Source organism: Ornithodoros turicata, chromosome 1 (genome assembly GCF_037126465.1).
Source record: "Ornithodoros turicata isolate Travis chromosome 1, ASM3712646v1, whole genome shotgun sequence".
In the NCBI taxonomy this organism is placed as follows: domain Eukaryota; kingdom Metazoa; phylum Arthropoda; class Arachnida; order Ixodida; family Argasidae; genus Ornithodoros; species Ornithodoros turicata.
The window spans coordinates 3,390,387-3,408,523 of record NC_088201.1 but is presented as its reverse complement, the minus strand read 5'-3'; the positions used below and the strand labels follow the sequence as shown (position 1 = coordinate 3,408,523).

Here is an 18,137-nt window from a genome sequence, read left to right as displayed (position 1 = left end):
CAACCATCAACTCGAATGATATCGTTATCTTCCCTTATTTGTTGAAAACGGGAGGCGTACGCCTTTTTTGTGACAATTATGAACAGCATAAGTGTCACAAAAAAGGCGTACGCCTCCCGTTTTCAACAAATCAAGGCAGATAGCGATATCATTCGAGATGATGGTTGGCTACGAGCGTGCTATGCGGTGAAGTTCATTTTTAAGAGTGTACACTCTTAAACATGAGTTTCACCACGTAACACGCTCCTAGCCAACCATCATTCCGAATGACAACGTTCTCGTCCCTGATTTGTTGAAAACGTGGGGCGGAGCCTTTTTTTTTTTTGTGACACTTATGCTGCTCATAATCGTCACAAAAAAAAACGCGTACGCCTCTCGTTTTCAACAAATCAGGGCAGATAACGGTATCATTCGAGATTATGGTTGGCTAGGAACGTGCTATGCGGCGAAGTTATATTTCTAAGACTGTTACAGATTTACTCCTGTAAAGCGTGCTTTGCCTGCGTCGCAGCGGAGAGGTGCCGCGAAGGCCGCCCTTTGTTGCATTGAACTTGCCGAGACGGTTGGGCCAATGAACGCTAAAGTCGTTATCATTTCAAGGCAGACGTCGCGAACGGGACCGGATTTAACCAGACTCCCAGAACGTCGGATTTGTAAGCGAAGGGTGCCAGACTGTCGAAGCCATCTTACGACTTACTGGTTCGAGTGCAAAATTTTCGCGTATCCCCTCTCCCCGCGGCCGTTGACATGACGCGTAACGCGTCCGACGTTGAGTACCGAAGACGTGCTCAATTAGTGCAGCTTCGACGGCTCAAGTGATATACCTGCGATGATAGCTCTTTGATGAATTTAAGTATAGGAGGGGACCCTTTTTCTGTGGCTAAAGCGTGAGTCGCATATGGCCCGAAAAGCGTCCGAATTCTTTCCGAGCCGAATTCGGGACCCAACTTTTTTTCGGAGAACAGAATTTCAGGCCGAATTCGGCCAGATTTCTCCTCCGAAATGGGAAGTGACGCCAACAGAAAAAGTAGAAGCAGCCCATGGCTATTCAGCCGGAAGGAGAACCATAGCAACGATGATGTAGCAATCGGGTCGACTGTTGCTGTGTGTGCGACTTCTACCCCGATGAATACAGCGGGATTATCTCATTGAACTGGATGGTTGAAAGGTGATGTCCCCCCAGGTCAGAAGTCTTCGGCCGAAATTCGGGGTGCATTTCGGTAGCATGCGGTGATGCACAGAAAAAAACTTCGGTCCCGATTTCGGTTCGGCCAGTTTTCCGCGCCGTGCGGTTCAGCCTTAAATCTGCCTCCAAACGCGAAAACATTTTCCGCAGCAGCAAGAGCTTTTTCATTATTATTTTTTTTTTACAGGTACTTAGACGTGCACGCATAGCAGTAATAGAATGTAGATTTTTTTTGTAAGGGATTTTGCGTGGAAGTTTCGATACCGTAGTCAGTGATCAACGGCGAATCACACACACACACACACACACACACATCGAGATACGATGATGAGATGGGGCGACGAATCAAATGACACCATACACTCTTAAAAATGAGATTCACCGCATAGCACGCTCCTAGCCAACCATCATCACGAACGATATCGTTATCTGCCCTGATCTGTTGAAAACGGGAGGCGTACGCCTTTTTTGTGACACTTATGCTGTTCATAATCGGGCGAGTGCACGCACCGCCGTCCAGATACCTCTATCCATCGTTACGTCATCTGAAGAATTGTAGCACCCAATCAGATGCCAACGCGGAGGTACGCATAACGCTCTGCTTTACTTTCTTCATGAAGAGGGGGGGGGGGGGGGGGTGATGGCAGGATAGGCTCGCCGTTGTTGGCCACACAGAAGTGGTCGTCGTCACGACTATAGCCAAAAAAATTCTTCATGAAAAATTCTTCTTCATGAAGGGAAGTTCTTCATGAAGAACTTCCCTACATGGCACGCTCCTAGCCAACCATCATCCCGAATGACAACGTTTTCGTCTCTGATTTGTTGAAAACGGGAGGCGTAGCCCATTTTGTAGCCGCGCATAATAGAGACATAATAGGCTCCGCCTCTCGTTATCAACAAATCATGGGCGAGAACGTTGTCATTCGGGAAGATGGTTGGCTAGGAGCGTGCTATGTGCTGAAGATACGCACCTATTAAATTCACCTATACAAAAAGTGTCACAGACAACACGTTGAAATCGCCGTTTGGAGCCGACACAGTCGGCGGGCTCGAATGATACAGTTCATAGCTCCTTTAAAGACTCGGTAGCATAAAAACAATAGGATGTGGGAGGTGGGACTTTGCGTACGAAGTATTGCCACCAACACACATGGACAACCCGTTTCTTCTTTGGAATAGCAAGCTGGCTGACCTTTCTTTTCTTTTTCTTAATAAACATATCCTCCTCGTTTCTTCTTTTTTTATCATCTCATTCTTTCTTTCTGCTTTTCTTTCTATATTTTTCATTCTATCTTTGCGTTGGGACAGATATTTTCGGGAGGACCTCCTCGGGAGATAATCAAAACGGTTTCGCAAAGAGGTCGATCAAGTTTACGCGCGACTGTTTTCCTTCCAGAGTACAGAGAAAAGATCCGAAGAAATGGGTAATGTTCCGGAACGGGTAAAACCGCGGATACGTAGATATATTCTCGGAAATCAAGAACGACATAGTATGTTTTTTTTTTTTTTTTGTGGTGCTTATGTTATAACTTATAAGGCACGGATGCACCGCAGGGTGAAGGCTGATATAAGGTCCGGGCAAATGTTGCATGAATTCTGAAGTGACTACTTGAGAATTATACTCATACCGCCACAATGGTTCACAGCGGTCTGGAACCGAGCGCTAGGCGGAGCTGTAAACGTATGCCACGCGATGAAAGTCTGATGAAAGTGTGTGTGTCATTTTACCGAATGGCGCGAAAGGTTTTGATGTGTGCAATTTGTTTCCCCCCCAAAAAAAAACTCACATAAACGTGGCTCCGCGCCTTCACCCTTAACTCGCCGCTCCGGGTATTACGAGGAGGAGAAGGCATGATGCCAAATCACCGACGCCGTTATAAGGAGAACTGGTTGTGGTTCGCCGGTCAGTGGGGGTCAAAACCTTGTCCCTTTGCCGCCGAAAACCAGTTTTGCCAGTTCTCCCGGAGAATTGGGGATAGAAGGAGCGGCCGAATCATTACCGAGCCAGGAGAAAGGCTTTTTCGGAACCCCGAACAGCCGAGTAGCAGACGACAGAGGAGTAGCAGACAACATGTCTCTAGACCAATCAGCGAGCGTTCTCCTTATAGCGTCAGCGCGAGGTTCCAGGCAGATCACAAGCTGGTACACAGTAAACTTTTTTACACTTTTTTGGTGTAAATGGCTTGTCCCATGGCGCACACCTTTTTGGTGTTGCCTTTACACTCAAATGATGGGTGTTTTCTAATACACCCTTTAGTTAAGTGTATTCCTAGTAAAACACTGTTATAATGGGTGCATAAAAACAAAAACACCCTTAAAATGGGAGTATTCTATTGAAAACACCTTTTATGATGGAATTATTTGCTAGCAAATATTCCCTCGCAAATAGTGTAATAGGAGCTTCCGCGGCAGCATACCGACACCACTGGCCGAGACATGCAGTTCGACGTTCTTGCTTCTATGGCAAGCAGCACCGCGAACACGGTAGACTTCCAACCGTGGTTCCATCGTAGAAGCTAAACCGGAGCGCAATGCGTCGCAGGCACGCCTCGTTAGCTTGGTAACACTGTGGGACCAACGTGAGTGCAGAGGCATAAAGAGACCTAGGGCACCCTCAGTAGCCTATATTGGCGTGTCGGATGGATCATATACTGAGATAGAATTTGTTGGGGCACGTTCGTTACATGTGGTGGGGCGGGAAACGTTTGTATAGCGGTGGCGGGAATGTGTTTTTGCAATTAACACTCACGCATGCAACGAGTCAAAGATATAAGCTAAATTTCAAACATCCCTCCCTGCCAAATACTGTGTTTTTAACGCAGGTTATCGTCTATAATGTGATTACTTGCTGAGCGGAGCTGTGAAACCAGCATAATTTTTCTCTCACGAAATAAAACACAGTTTTTAACACCATACTCCCAATTCAAATAGGTGTAAAAACGGTGCATTCGACGGAAAACACCTGTTTCAACACCCCACTTTACACCCTTAATGATCCACATTGGATAAAACGTGGTGTATGTCGATATTACACCTTTAGTAAAGCACTTTTTGCACTCTTTGTGGAATAGAAAAGGGTGTTTTTATAAGAATACACCTTGTTTGAGCAAATAAAAGTGTAAAATGATTTACTGTGTACTGCTCTTCACCACCGTCACACGGTCGCTTTTTGCGGCGTACTTTAAATTCAATTTCTGCGATAATTATGACTTTGCGGTGTGAATTACTTCGCACGGTGCATCTTACCGGCCTACTTAACAGTTTTATAGAAAGAAAAAATTGGTTGTCAAAAATGACTTCTGTGCTACTTTAAGAGTGGAAGGAGGTTAATAAGACATTAGTGACTCCGCAGTCCGCAGTAGGTACTCAGATGCAAAGCGTGCATTTGTAATTTGCAAGTTCACACCACCGCAGCCAGAAACACAGACAAAAGGCACACACAAAACAGGACGAACAGTTCGTCCTGTTTTGTGTGTGCCTTTTGTCTGTGTTTCTGGCTGCGGTGGTGTGAACTTGTCATGTACCGACTTCCCCAACTTCGGACCCTCAGTGTAATTTGCATTAATAGATGCAGTTATGAAAATAAAAGGAGAGGCTAGTCACTGGAGGCTGGGCACTCCGATGCAAAGCTCTCGTGCAGACCAGGTACACAAGGGAGCCCTGCGCGTCGTTGCACATCGATCGCCATTGGATTCCACTTACTTATTTATGTTATTTTCAGTTGTATAGATTTCCGTTGCATAAATGGATGGATTTATAAAAATAAAAGGAGTTGTTCATCTCTAATTGTTACTTGTAACAAGTTTTTAGCTATAGGACCTCCATCTGTACATTCACTGTATGCATATTGTTTGATCAACAATAAACTCCATTTGATTGATTGATACCTAAAATGTGTGCGCAAACAATTATATAACAACAACAACAACAACAACAACAAATAAATCATGACTATGGCCTGGGGTGATCCACCGCTTGAGAACAGTACACTACCCCATTACACGCGAAACATGAGATGCGAAATAAGAGCATGAAGTTATGCGCAAGGTAAAACACTTGAACTCCCCCTCCACTGGCTGCGCAGCGCTACGTCACACAAAAGGAAGAAAGAAACACACGAAAGAAGCGCCAATGGTCCTTGAGATGCAGGGGAGGACCCTACAGCGTCTGGAGCAAACAGGTGGCCAAGAGGAACTCCAAGAACGTCAGAAGACCTCGACAATTAGTTTACGCGTATTAGCCGCACCGCAGATAAGCCGCGGGCAATACGAGGCGTCTGATTTGTGCAACAAAGGAGACCACAGAGAAGGCCGTAAACCCTGTGGTTCATACTCCGGAATCGGCATGGTGTACAACAAAGGAGGTCAGCTCTAGTGTTCTACCATGATTGGATTGTGCCCTTGTCACTTGCGTGCTTTTTTTTTCATGGATCGACGGGTCAGTGGCCTTCCAGGAGACATGAATCACTGATTCACTGTCACCACTTTTGTTAAAGCTGCTTGGGGGAAGGCACCAGGAAGGTCAATCTACTCGAATGTGGACGTGCCCCTGTTACGCACTGTTCGTGCATTGGCAGGGCGGTGCTGTTCCAGAGACACTGTCGCCCCTTTTGGTTAAAACCTGGGTATGAGGAAAGCACCAGGGCAAAACACTTATCAGATAAGCCACACCGTGAGAAAAAAAAATCGCGCATAAGCCGCGACTATAATACGCCTGCAATTACGGTATATAAGACATCAATAGGGTCTGCAGAACAAACTCAACTACAGATTTATCAGGGACGTACCTCGGTCGCTGGAATAATTCACTTTCGAGCTTCCCGAGCGTTTATTAAATACATCTTCATAATAAATTTATTACTTGAATCTTTGTGGTCACAGATCAAAGACTTCCTTCTCCTTACGTCTTTTTAAGGTAACCGGAAAGTAAAGAGGCCCACGGGCACGTAAAATGACACAAGTGCTTAGTGAGTCGCGGTGCCACGCGGACAGTTTCAATGCCATTTACCTTAATGCCCTTTTCTGCTTGCTGAGTTCGCCACAACTCATTCGCCCATGAAATGCTTAGTCTAGTTGCCATTATTAGCGCAGGGCAACAATTTTAGTTTGCATAAAACAATTTTCTACTGTACAACACAACGTGATTTGATAAATTTCAACTTTCTTAAGTACCTTTTAACGAAAGAAGGCCCAAGTTCTTAGAAATTTTCATCGACAACAGCAAAATATCTTGAGATGCCGCCATATTGCTTGTTTTGGGATTGGGCACCGATTGGCAAACAGGTTAACTCACCACGTTAGTCAAATACATTATAGAACTGCACCGCATGAAGGCCCACTTGATATTATTATATTTCAGAATATTACGTGCACTGCCCGAGTGCCATTAGAAGATAATGTCATTTTTCGCGTCCGTGTGACTCGGGGGTGTGTGTCCCACACATGCGTAGACATCACGTGCTTTGCGTGCTTTGAATGCGCGCCTCTGAAATGAATCACACTAGCGTGAACACCAGAATAAAAGCAACATATACATAGTATACAGGGAGAAAGAACGTAGCTTTTTTGTGTGTTTTTGACATGGTTCACAGAACAGCCACTTCGTCTATCCTTCGCTTCCGCGACAATCAAAGCAGGGCACATCGCAAATGAGAATAAAGAAAAATCTGCAGGAGGAGAATATTCAGTTAGGATTTTTCTCGAAATGGAATGTACGCGAGCAGGAAAAAAAAAAAAGAAGAAAGACTGATTTAACGATGCTCAAAGAAAGCTTTCTTTTCACGTTTCGGTATTGATTGAAAAAAAAAAAAAGGTAAAATTATCGGTTCGTCGCCGTATATGACAATGAAGTTGAAGCCCGGTGTTTGCAATATCTGGAATGCAGTCGCAGAATGGGAGGGACATTTATCGATTTCTTTTTTTCCCCTCGCTGGCGATGAATATAAAATGCTCGATGGGAAACCAAATGAAAGGAGGACTTTGTTACACACAACGCAGTTGGTGAGTGCAGCTGCAAAGAACGGAATTGAATTAAGAACGCCACGCGTGTTTCCATTGGAATCCGTTATGTTTCACCGGTGTAGTCATAGGAACAACGGTAGAAAATCCCGCCGCCCAGCATTTTGTTCGAATGATACCATTTTTAAATACTGTAGACGTAGTTTTGTCTTCGCGCTTTTCGGCAGATTTCATTCGAAAACTGGTTGGCGGGAATTTCAATTCGCAACAAATGTTGGAGGCAGCTCATATCGCTTCAAGAGCGGATGTTAGGTCGAGTGACGTTCGAAAAAGAGCGCACATTTGCGTTCCTTTCGGTCCCTCTTCTGAATATGGTCGGCAAACTGACAATGGGTGACGCGCCAAAGAATTCCAAGCTAGACTGCTGCAAATGTAAGTGTGTTACTTGGTGTAGTACACACCCATCACAAAGCTTTCGCTGGCCATCGCTGGCGCTTCCCAGATGGCGCTAGCGTAATTGCCCATACTCCTCGGTGAAGTCACACCTATGACTTTTAGCGCCGCCAAGCAACTGTGGCTATGAGCGTACAGACGTGGACAGATGGAGAGACGACAGCAGGAAGGAGAGGGGGACATGGGGTGTCACTATGCGTTCTGGGCCGACTTCAGGGGCAACTGTGGCGACATTCGACTGGAAAGTCTTCGGAAAACCCAGGGAAAAAACCTCAGACAGCACAGCCGGTAACAAGCTCGGACGTGGCCAACATATTTTCGATACAAGCCGTTCAGTTGCTGTTTGACCCCTACTATTAGACCTTTCGAGAAAAGCGCCCGCGCCCCCAAGTGAGCGGCGCAAGGCGTCTTGGGATGTTTGAGAGACAGTGCTGTGTCGTCTGCTTTTTCCTGAGGGACCACGTGGGATGGTTAGCGGTGCTTTTACTTTGTGAGCAATGAATGTCGCGTACTGTTGGCCTCCTTGGAGTGTTTAAGGCATGCAAAGAGCGCATGGCTTGCTCTGGAGAACACTCGCAACCTCTTCCGCGTCCGTTACAACCGGAAAATTCTAAAACAAAACGCTATCGAACGATCACTTTCACAGAGAGATGTAACCAGAGCGTCTGTAGTCTTCATAGTGTCTGCGCATGCGCTGGCAGCAGCGAACAGCAAACTGGCGCTCCAACTTCCCATGATACCTCGCGCGCCACATGTGTCGCTGGCTTTTCTCAAAAGGCCTAATATTGCTCCCTACACCGTCAAAGAGCGCAAGCTACGGAAAGACGGGGACTAGTGACCAGAGCCGTATATAGAGAGAGTTTGGCCATCTTTTGATCTTTTGCCGCTTCACGGGCGGAGCCTGTTTTGACGTCAGAGTTGGTGTTGCACCGCCCAAAAAGCATGAATCCAAGCGAAATCCGCTTATCAGCCAGCAGGTAGGCGCCATCTTGATGCAGTTCACCAGCTGGTCGACATGCACCTTTGTCGCACTCACTGTAATCTACCAGGGTCGCCGGATTATCACCCACTGGCGCCTGTGAATGGTGGCTTAGTTACCAAACTGAAAGGATTCAAGGACAAAGGTGTCTTGAAGGACGCGGTGCGCACGTGTCTTCCCACATGCATCGTGACCAACGCTCTGCATCAACATGGCGTCGGCGACAGGTTGACGACTGGGCAACAATAGAGTGCGGAGAGGGAGGTCGTTCAGCCGTGACGTCGCATGACGCGGTCCAAGTTAGGATCCTCCTAATGGCCAAACTCTCTCTATATACGGCTCTGCTAGTGACTATAGGACTACGGACTAGTGGGGAAATCAACAGGATCTACCGTGACGTCAGTCATGATCATATAGGTGTCTAGCGCCGTAAAACCCCGAATTATGGCCACCGTCATCCACCAGCGGAAAATTACGGGGCTGTTCCATTCAGGGTTCACTGTCCGCGAGATCAAACTGTCTATAGTATTGGTATAGGTGATTGGAATAACTATAATACAACGGGTCTAGCTCTCCAAGAAAATGATGCCCACGAAAAAAGAACGATCTAAGAAGTGTCGATAAATAGTGCCAGCATTGCGGGCTTCCCAGTATATGGACCTCCCAGGAAGCAACGATAATTTTTTTATGAGCATCCAGAGAGTAAGGACATTTCTCTCTCGCCTGTGTATCAAAGACTAGTATAGTTGAGGGGCCCGTTGGCACAGCCGGGATGTTGTTTACGTGCTGCATTCCATTTGTTCTTGCCTTTCTTCCGAGAGCTGTCCGGATCTCAGCCATGAAATTTTGATGAGCTCCGAACGCGGCTGAATGCTGTCGGTGGGAATCAACGCACGGTAAGACCCAGGAACCAAATTATTTCTCATCGTTCTTCGCGCAGTGCGGTATAGACTCCGAGCGATGACGAAGACATAAAGAAAGAAAAAAAAAAAAAGGAAGAAAGAAAAGGGCACCGGCTAGCCTGGGCAGAACCGAGCACACGTTATACCTGGGATCGTTGTGGGAAAATAAACGTTATGCCTGGTTCACACTGTAACTCTCCGTTGCAGTACAGATCGGGTTCGGCCGCGGTTATCGTACGACACGCTGTTCAGACACGTGTTCCTGATACGGAAGACGCCTTTGTTCGTTTGTTCGTTCGTTCGAACGTTCGTTCGAACGTTCGTTCGATCGTTCGTTCGTTCGTTCGTTCGTTCGTTCGTTCGTTCGTTCGTTCGTTCGTTCGTTCGTTCGTTCGTTCGTTCGTTCGTTCGTTCGTTCGTTCGTTCGTTCGTTCGTTCGTTCGTTCGTTCGTTCGTTCGTTCGTTCGTTCGTTCGTTCGTTCGTTCGTTCGTTCGTTTGTTTGTTTGTTTGTTTGTTTGTTTGTTTGTTTGTTTGCACGCATTTGCACTCACTGTTCCAAGGTCATGCTTAACACTGGGAGGGTTACAATCCTACCCCTACATTTGTAGCGGACCTTCCAGATGGCCCGGTCCCCTCCTCAAGTCAGCGACTGGTCATAGCCACAGTTGGTTCGCGGTGCAGAATCTCACAAAGAACACTTTTAAAAACGAACCCCGCCGTAGCCTGGCAATAGGGCTCTATCGTAGCTTTTCTTGCGAGCGTCTTTAAATATACGCAAAACTAAGTCTCACCTTTTTTTGGTTACACGTAAATAGTAGATGAGTCCCTTGTACGAGGTATTGCATATGATGCCACGCTGTTTGTCTGGTCGGTGTATATAAGAACCGATATAGATAATAATGACGGAAGAAATATACGTCGCCATAAATCATCAGGTATACGACTTGGGTATGAGAAGGTTCTCCCGGCCCTTATTTTCCGCAGCGAGCCTTCCGCTTCATCGGCATGAATTTTTCATCAGACCAACGCGAATACATTGAGGAAAGATGAAACGCGATGAAGACACGATACCGACCGAGAATATGGAAAAGGTATAGCGTAGACCTTAAAGGAAAGCTTCGCCGCATAACAAGACTGCTGTCCATGTGCCTTTCGAAAAGTGTCGCGCATCTTGTCGCGCATGGACACAACAGCAGTCAACAAGCAGTGGCGTATCTAGAGCTACCTGCGCCCATGGCAACATGGTTAACATGATGTCCTTGGGGATGCGTTTTCGTGTGGTCCGCACTAGGTTTCACACTACAACCTCTCTAATGGCGGTTGCTTTAGATCATTTATGAATGTGCCAGGTTGAGTGCCCGACCTGGCACATTCACACCCGACCACATAATGGCGCCCCTGTTCACCTGGCGCCCATGGCACCTGTCCACACCTGCCACACCCTAGATACGCCACTGTCAACAAGAAACTCACGTCAGCCGTTACATGTCCCATGATACCTATCAAAGGTAGCTAAAAGGTACAGCTAGAGATGACGGATACGATAGCACTAATGTGTGTTAGTGTAATTAGTGTAATGTAGTGTAATTACACACCTGTGTGTTGAAGCAACACAGGACAGTCCAGATTATCGCTTTTATATTGGACGATCATCAGCATCGTGTTCGTGGAATCTCTGGCCGAGGTTCGCAAACACCGGTGGAGAAGCGGTGTTTTAGATGAAGAAAAGAGCCGCGGGGTCATAGCAAGAAGCAGGTCATATGGTCTGTCCTCAGTGAAGTTGGTTCTGAGTGCTACTGAACTTTATGAAGCGACATCACCCGCTGGCATGAAGACCAACTTTGTTTATTTTCTTAATGTGCGCTCCATCGGCTTGTCGCTGACTACTGTCAGTTTAACCATAACCATCTTGTCCTGGTACGCCTATACGAGCGAGTTGCTTATAACTTTGTAGATCTTGGCAGGCGGCTTCACGTCAAGTGTGTCACAGAGCCTCGTCACTGTAGCAGTGTGACGGTTGTCTTTCATGAAGATGTGCTGTCTTCTTGTTTTGCTCACTGGTGGGGCACGTGACGGATGGTGGAGGAGGCGCTTCGGTGGGCCGTCGATTGTTGCCGCTCCGGGGAGACTGCACGAAACGAGGGTTTGTTAAAGGGGAATCAAAGTGCAAAAGTTTCTCTCTTGGCGGAATGAAAGATGCCGTTACCTTGAGAGTAATACACACTGTTAAAACAGAACTTCACCACATAGCACGCTCCTAGCCAACCATCATTCCGAATGATATCATTCTGTGCATCGATTTGGTGAAAATGGGAGGAGGGCGCCTATCTGGGACAGATTATCTTGTCCCAGATAGGTGCCTCCCCCCTGTTTTGAACAAATCATGACACAGAATGATATCATTCGGTATGATGGTTGGCTAGGAGCGTGCTATGTGGTGAAGTTCTGTTTTAACAGTGCAGGAGGGTCGGTATTGATCAGTTGCGTAGTTCATGATTCATGAGCAAAAGAAACCGCAATTTACACTTTTTCTCCTTCTCAAGAGGTGCGACAATGCCCCCCCCCCCCCACTGGACGATAATTGGACACTCCCAGCGATGATTGGACACTCGGGCCGATCGCCCCCCCCCCAAAAAAAAACAACCTTAGCTTATCTATTGGGTTTCCCTCTCTCCCCTCTCCTACTACGCGCTAGAAACCGCGCCCCGCAAAGTGCGGGCCTGGATCCGCCCCTGCGTGTCGCGCCGCTTTATTTATTCTTGTTAGTACCAAAGTATACTCTTAAAAATGAACTTCACTGCATAGCACGTTCCTAGCCAATCATAATCTCGAATGATATCGTTATCTGCCTTGATTTGTTGAAAACCGGAGGCGTACGCCTTTTTTGTGACAATTATGAACAGCATAAGTGTCACAAAAAAGGCGTACGCCTCCCGTTTTGAACAAATCAGGGCAGATAACGATATCATTCGAGATGATGGTTGGCTGGGAGCGTGCTATGCGGTGAAGTTCATTTTTAAGAGTGATAGTAGCAAAGCAGAGAGTACACTCTTAAAAATGAACTTCACCGCATAGCACGCTCCTAGCCTACCATTATCTCGAATGATATCGTTATCTGCCCTGATTTGTTGAAATCACGGGGCGTACGCCTTTTCTGTGACAATTATGAACAGCATAAGTGTCACAGAAATGGCGTACGCCCCCCGTTTTCAACAAATCAGGGCAGATAACGATATCATTCGAGATAATGGTTGGCTAGGAGCGTGCTATGAGGTGAAGTTCATTTTTAAGAGTGTAGAGGTGATCCCCTTTGAGAAGGAGAGGAACAGAGAAAGCGTAATTCGAAGGACGCCACGGATGAGTCCGGTTCCTGCAAATGGCGATCACAAACTAAAAACCCGTATGTTACCTCCTGTACGTATTGCATATTCAGGGGAGGGAGAACTTCCTGAAAGGGGGAGGCTGACGATCACGCTCACACAGTGCCCTTTTATGACCATCGGACCAGATTTCCGCCAGAAGCCGAGAAACTAGCTAGGTCAAACCCACATGAGGCTGTGGAAGCCGGTAAAGCCAAGGAGCGGGGAGGACTTGTGGAGACCGTTGACGTCCATGTCAACTAGTAGTGCAAAACGCGGGCCCGGTAGGCAAGCACTTTGGTGCCCCAGAACTGCTACGAACTGTAAAATTTTATCCGGAAGAGCGTCGTAATTTTTTAAAGGAACAAGAAAAACGAACGGAAATGTTCGGCACACGAGGTCTCCTTTTCACAGTCACGCATCAGCATGAGCTATACCACACCTTGGAGGACATCACAGCTGAGGTGATTCAGAACTGTTTTGAGATATCACCAATTAACGCATAGTCAGGGGAAAAAAGAAGCCCAAGGCTGCACGTAGCGCGTGTATTTATAAGTACTCAAACGTCACCATGTCAGCAATGGACAGCTGTTTCGGCTTATTGGGCAATCGTCAGCAGTGCGCAGGTAGGCAACGTTTGAGTGGGTGGCGTCAGGATGTCACGTAGAACGCGATGTGCTCCCGTCAGCGTGAGAGCCTCACCACTGAAAGCCCCGTACAAAGCCAGCGTATGTAGGGAAAAATTTACCCTAAATTCACACTGGCTTTGTACGGGGCTTAGGCTACGCAATGCTGACGATGCCCCACGGCAGAAACAGCTGTCCAGTGCTATAGTCTGGCGACGTTTGAGTACTTATTAGCCTATATAATGAGCAAGTTTTCTCGGCGGCTTGACAGCAAAAAAAAAAAAAAAAAAAAAAACGTAAGTCATATACTTACAGTGAGTCATTGCAGCCGCGACTCTAATTATAATATTTTGCAGAAGAGAGCCTTTGTTTAGCATCATTGGCCGCTCAGCTTTGCACCGAACGGTATAGGAAGTATTGCGTGGACTTTTCCGTACCCTCGCTCATGATCTCGGTTGTCTCGCGACGTAAACCCCCAATTATTATATAGTTTCCGCACCCGCTGCCATAGAGATGCTGCCAATTGCACCGTGATAGCGTGATCCTCTCGGGACAAAACCCACCCTCAGTCGGACATGCAACTGTGTCAGCCGTGTGTCTTTATAGTTGCACCTCCGACAGGTTCCGGATATTCGTACCTGGTTGCTGCAGCTGCACGGCTGGTGACGCCAGTCGGAGGGCTCGTCCGGTTCACAAGTTTTCCGGCGACGGAAGCGACAGTAGCAGGCGACCATACAGCTAATGATGGCCGCCAAAACCACGAGGCCCGCCATGATGCAGAGGGTCAGTTCCACTTCCTGAAGCTTGGGGCTCGGTTCACCCTCGAAGCCAGGAATCGTCACTCCAGTTCGGTTGAGTGTGCCGAACCTGGACATATAGAGCGGTCTGATTATCATGTATCCAGATTTACTGATACTATATCAGTACCGACTAGGACTAAAGAACCACATGCGAGGCGCTATCGCTCTCTGCACTGGCTGTCAGAAGGGGAATGTTAAGATACGGTGAGCTAGAAAAAAGCTTTCTATTCTTAACGCTTCCACATGACTGCACGCTCGACTTTCGTGGATTTTTTTTCATCCTTACGTATGGTTCAGCGCCTGTGATAGTTTATAGTATCTTGAGTGTTAGAAACGTCATGCAACATGAACTTTGGAAGACAGTGCGGTGTATACGGGAATGCCCCGTAACTCAATTTCACAACTGGGACCACCGCCTCCGTCTCAACGTCGCCCGTACACAACTGCTTCTCTTCGAAACGGGTCAGACCAGCACTCTCCTCTGCACTAGCTGTGGCGTGGTAGCTGATACCTCCCACCGCATCAATACACCTTCTTCACCGTGACACCCTCTGCTGTCGTGTATATACCAACTTGACCACAGCACTCTCACATTGGCTACTCTATACTGGGTCTCGTTCCTCGGCCTACCCTATGGGTCCAGAAGTCGGCCCAGGACGCACATTCCCCCACCCCTGTGAGGCCGACAACGGCGAGCCCTTTCACCATCCACCATCACCACCACCACCACCACCACCACCACCACCCTACCCCGTGGGCCGTCACCGCTGCCCTCTTCCACTTTCTCCAAGGCTTTGGACCTTATGAACACCCTGTAATTGCCTGTGATTGCCTGAATGCCCTGTGTGCGCTGTTTGACCGTGCATTGCGTTTCTTCTTTATTTCTTTTTATCTTTATCGATTCGTTTATTTATTTATCTTTTGGAATAGCAAGCCGACCTCTCGGTCTGGCTGACCTTTCCTTTTGCATTCCCAATAAACTTTCATATCCCTTCTCCCAATTTGCGAACACTGATCTGTGCCGTACTATTGTATTCATACGCCGCGTAACTGCGCTCTTAAAAATGAACTTCGCCACATAGCACGCTCCTAGCCAACCACCATCCCGAATGACAACGTTCTCGCCCCTGATTTGTTGAAAACCGGAGGAGGAGCCTATTTTGTGCCATTATGCACGGCACAAAATAGGCTCCTCCTCCGGTTTTCAACAAATCAGGGGCGAGAACGTTGTCATTCGGGATGGTGGTTGGCTAGGAGCGTGCTATGTGGTGAAGTTCATTTTTAAGAGTGTGGATTTTGTTCCGAGTGAGTAAGAAGGTTGGGTAACTTACAGTCCAAATACTTCACCCGTTCCTGGAGCAAGCTCCGTCGTTTCGTTTCCGGTGATTCTGCCGGAGAAAGAAACGTAAAAAAAAAAAAGTGTTAATATTCCGCTGTGCTTGAAGTCTTTCGAGTCCTGACGCGGGCACACTTCCTCACGCAGTTATATCCCCCTGACACACGGGCAGTGTAAAGGCCTTTCCAGAGGCCTTCCGAACGGCGTTTGCTTCCATTGACACCCCATGAAGGAGACACTCCCTTTCGCAAGCGGGCCTTTGCGGAAGAGGAGATTGTTTTTTATCTCCTTTATACACTCTAAGAAAAAAAGGAGTACTTTTACTCCTTTTGGGGAGTAATTGCATTGCCACAAAAAATAGTCCCTTTCGGGAGTAAATGCACGGGAGCAAATGAATGTCACAGAGTGAAGACCGCATTTCACGCGCTGTTGTAAGAGTCCCAGGTACATAATTGGTGCGCACGCATGGAAATACTTTGAGGCAAACCGTCAACCGTGATATATCGAGTGATATAAATCTTCAATAACAATGATGTCTTGCGCCATACTAGGGCACAATTTGCGAAGAAAGATGCGCTAACTGTTTCTTACTCTGTGCGGCTGGAAAATTGCTACGTCGTCTGAGGTATACAGCCTTATGTCGTTCAAATTGACCGAGGGCACATATTTACGTAGGCTTTTGCATTCAGGAGACCATTCGCGAAGTTTAGTGACAATTTCGGCAGTCCTGGGGGGTAAATGTTGGGACTAAATGTTGTGTTAGGGGACTAAAATGGGGAGTAATTGCAGACTAGGGGAGTAGAAGCTGCAATTACTCCCGGTTTTACTCCTTTTTTTCTTAGAGTGTACGGGCGAAAATGCGTAGCCTTGAACACAGAACCATACGACGATTGTTGTACCTTGGCACTTGAAAACAAGGATGCGCAAGTTGAAGATTTTAATTATTTAACGAACGAAGTAAGAAAGCCATTTTGCAGCTAATTTAAAAATTGCAGTTTATAAAGACCTCACGAAAGTTCGTAAGTACACAGTATGCTGTCGAGACGCATTTCAGCGCGCGCGATTGAGCGAAAGGGAGATCGACGCTGTCACCGGCACGACCTCCTTTCAGCAAGGTGTCTTTCAAAGCAGTAAAGGAGTTCTAGCTATCTATAGAAAAACAACCCTTTTCGACGTTTTTCACCACACCTTTTTCGAAAATGGAGATCGACTAATTCTACGATTCTAACCAAAAAGGTATACAGTGAACCCTCGTTAATATGACCCCCGATAATCTGACATACGCGCTTTACGACCATACTCTTGGGGAACAATTTAGAGAAACCTCTGCAAATGCCCCCGTTAATATGACAATTCCGCATTATGACCAACATTTTCGGGAACGACCATGGTCATAATATCGAGGGTTCACTGTATAGCCTCTATAACACAGCCTCCGCCAGGGACTGCAACCGGAACCTAACCGAAAATCGCTTGGAACCAATTTTTTTTCGGGAACCGTAATCGGTACGTAACCGGAAATTCTGGTCACTCATGTACCGAAACCGTAACCGGAATGGAAAAATAAAATTCCTGTTACCGGTTCGTAGCACACGGTTCACATGTAGAAGCATACTGCCAAACGAAAGTAATACGCCTGCAACTTCACTGTTACGGTCACGCACGCTGACATCGACAGATTATCGTGTAGGCGATACTGGAATAATGTAGAAAATCGTTGGTTGATGTATGTAATCGTCAGCGTCGACGTTGACACAAAACCCTCCTCCTCCTCTCCCATCCTCTCTGTGTTCGTGTGTCTGTTTGGGGAATGTATTATCCAGGCGCAGAAATTAGCTATAGTCAGGATGGGACGTCCCAGAAGGCGTCGCCTGCACAACAAGCTGCCTCCAAAGAACGGCGCCGAGCGAAGCGACGAGAATTGGATGCAACGAAGCTCGGCTGAATGCTACGTATCACACTGCCCAAGTACAGTGAACCCTCGTTATTATGACCATGGTCGTTCCCGAAAATTTTGGTCAGAATGCGGAATTGTCATATTAACGAGGGGATTTGCAGATGTTCCACTGCATTGTTCCCCAAGAGTATGGTCATAAAGCGCGTATGTCAGATTATCGGGGGTCATATTAACGAGGGTTCACTGTATACAAGTGAAGCGAACATATAACGGACCAACCACGAAGTGAAAGCAGCCCAGCCAGAAGCTAAGCGAAGGCGCACCGTCGAACAGAAAGCTGCCGAGGCAGAAGCAAAGCGTCGTAAGCGTCGATAAACAGCCACCAGGGGCGGATTACTGGCCACTTGTCGGTGCGTAGCGCAGCGTCGTCTCCATAGTAACGCGTGCTGCACGTGACCCACCTACGCGTTCCAACGCAACTTCGTAGGTAACCGCTATAGTTGCTCGGTGTGTGACCCCTTGTGGTTCAGGAACGACCTCGCCGCACTGTCCAATTAAGGCATATGGCACTATCCAATGGGTTCAGGCATATTTGTTCGGTTCGGGTTCAGCTCCGCAGTAGCGCAAAATATCGGTTCGAA

The 18,137-nt window shown here is 47.2% G+C and overlaps 1 protein-coding gene across 1 annotated transcript; it reads right to left on the bottom strand.

The window, feature by feature from the left end:
* Window positions 1–11,307: 11,307 nt before the first annotated feature.
* On the bottom strand, window positions 11,308–15,816 carry LOC135379199 (uncharacterized). The gene is made up of 4 exons (XM_064612442.1): window positions 15,743–15,816; window positions 15,595–15,651; window positions 14,102–14,330; window positions 11,308–11,606 (listed from the first exon to the last, which is right to left on the bottom strand). Exons 1-4 carry the CDS (start codon window positions 15,814–15,816, stop codon window positions 11,463–11,465), a joined length of 504 nt encoding a protein of 167 aa, XP_064468512.1. The 3' UTR covers window positions 11,308–11,462.
* Between the last annotated feature and the right edge of the window lie 2,321 nt (window positions 15,817–18,137).

Bases quoted from the DNA above. Each gene is read 5' to 3' on its own strand.
- LOC135379199 (XM_064612442.1), bottom strand. From the start codon at position 15,816: ATGGAAGCAAACGCCGTTCGGAAGGCCTCTGGAAAGGCCTTTACACTG. The intron at 14,331-15,594 runs GTAAGTTACCCA...CTATATGTCCAG, and splicing joins ACGGGTGAAGTATTTGGACT to GTTCGGCACACTCAACCGAA. The intron at 11,607-14,101 runs GTACGAATATCC...CGTTTCGTGCAG, and splicing joins CGTGCAGCTGCAGCAACCAG to TCTCCCCGGAGCGGCAACAA.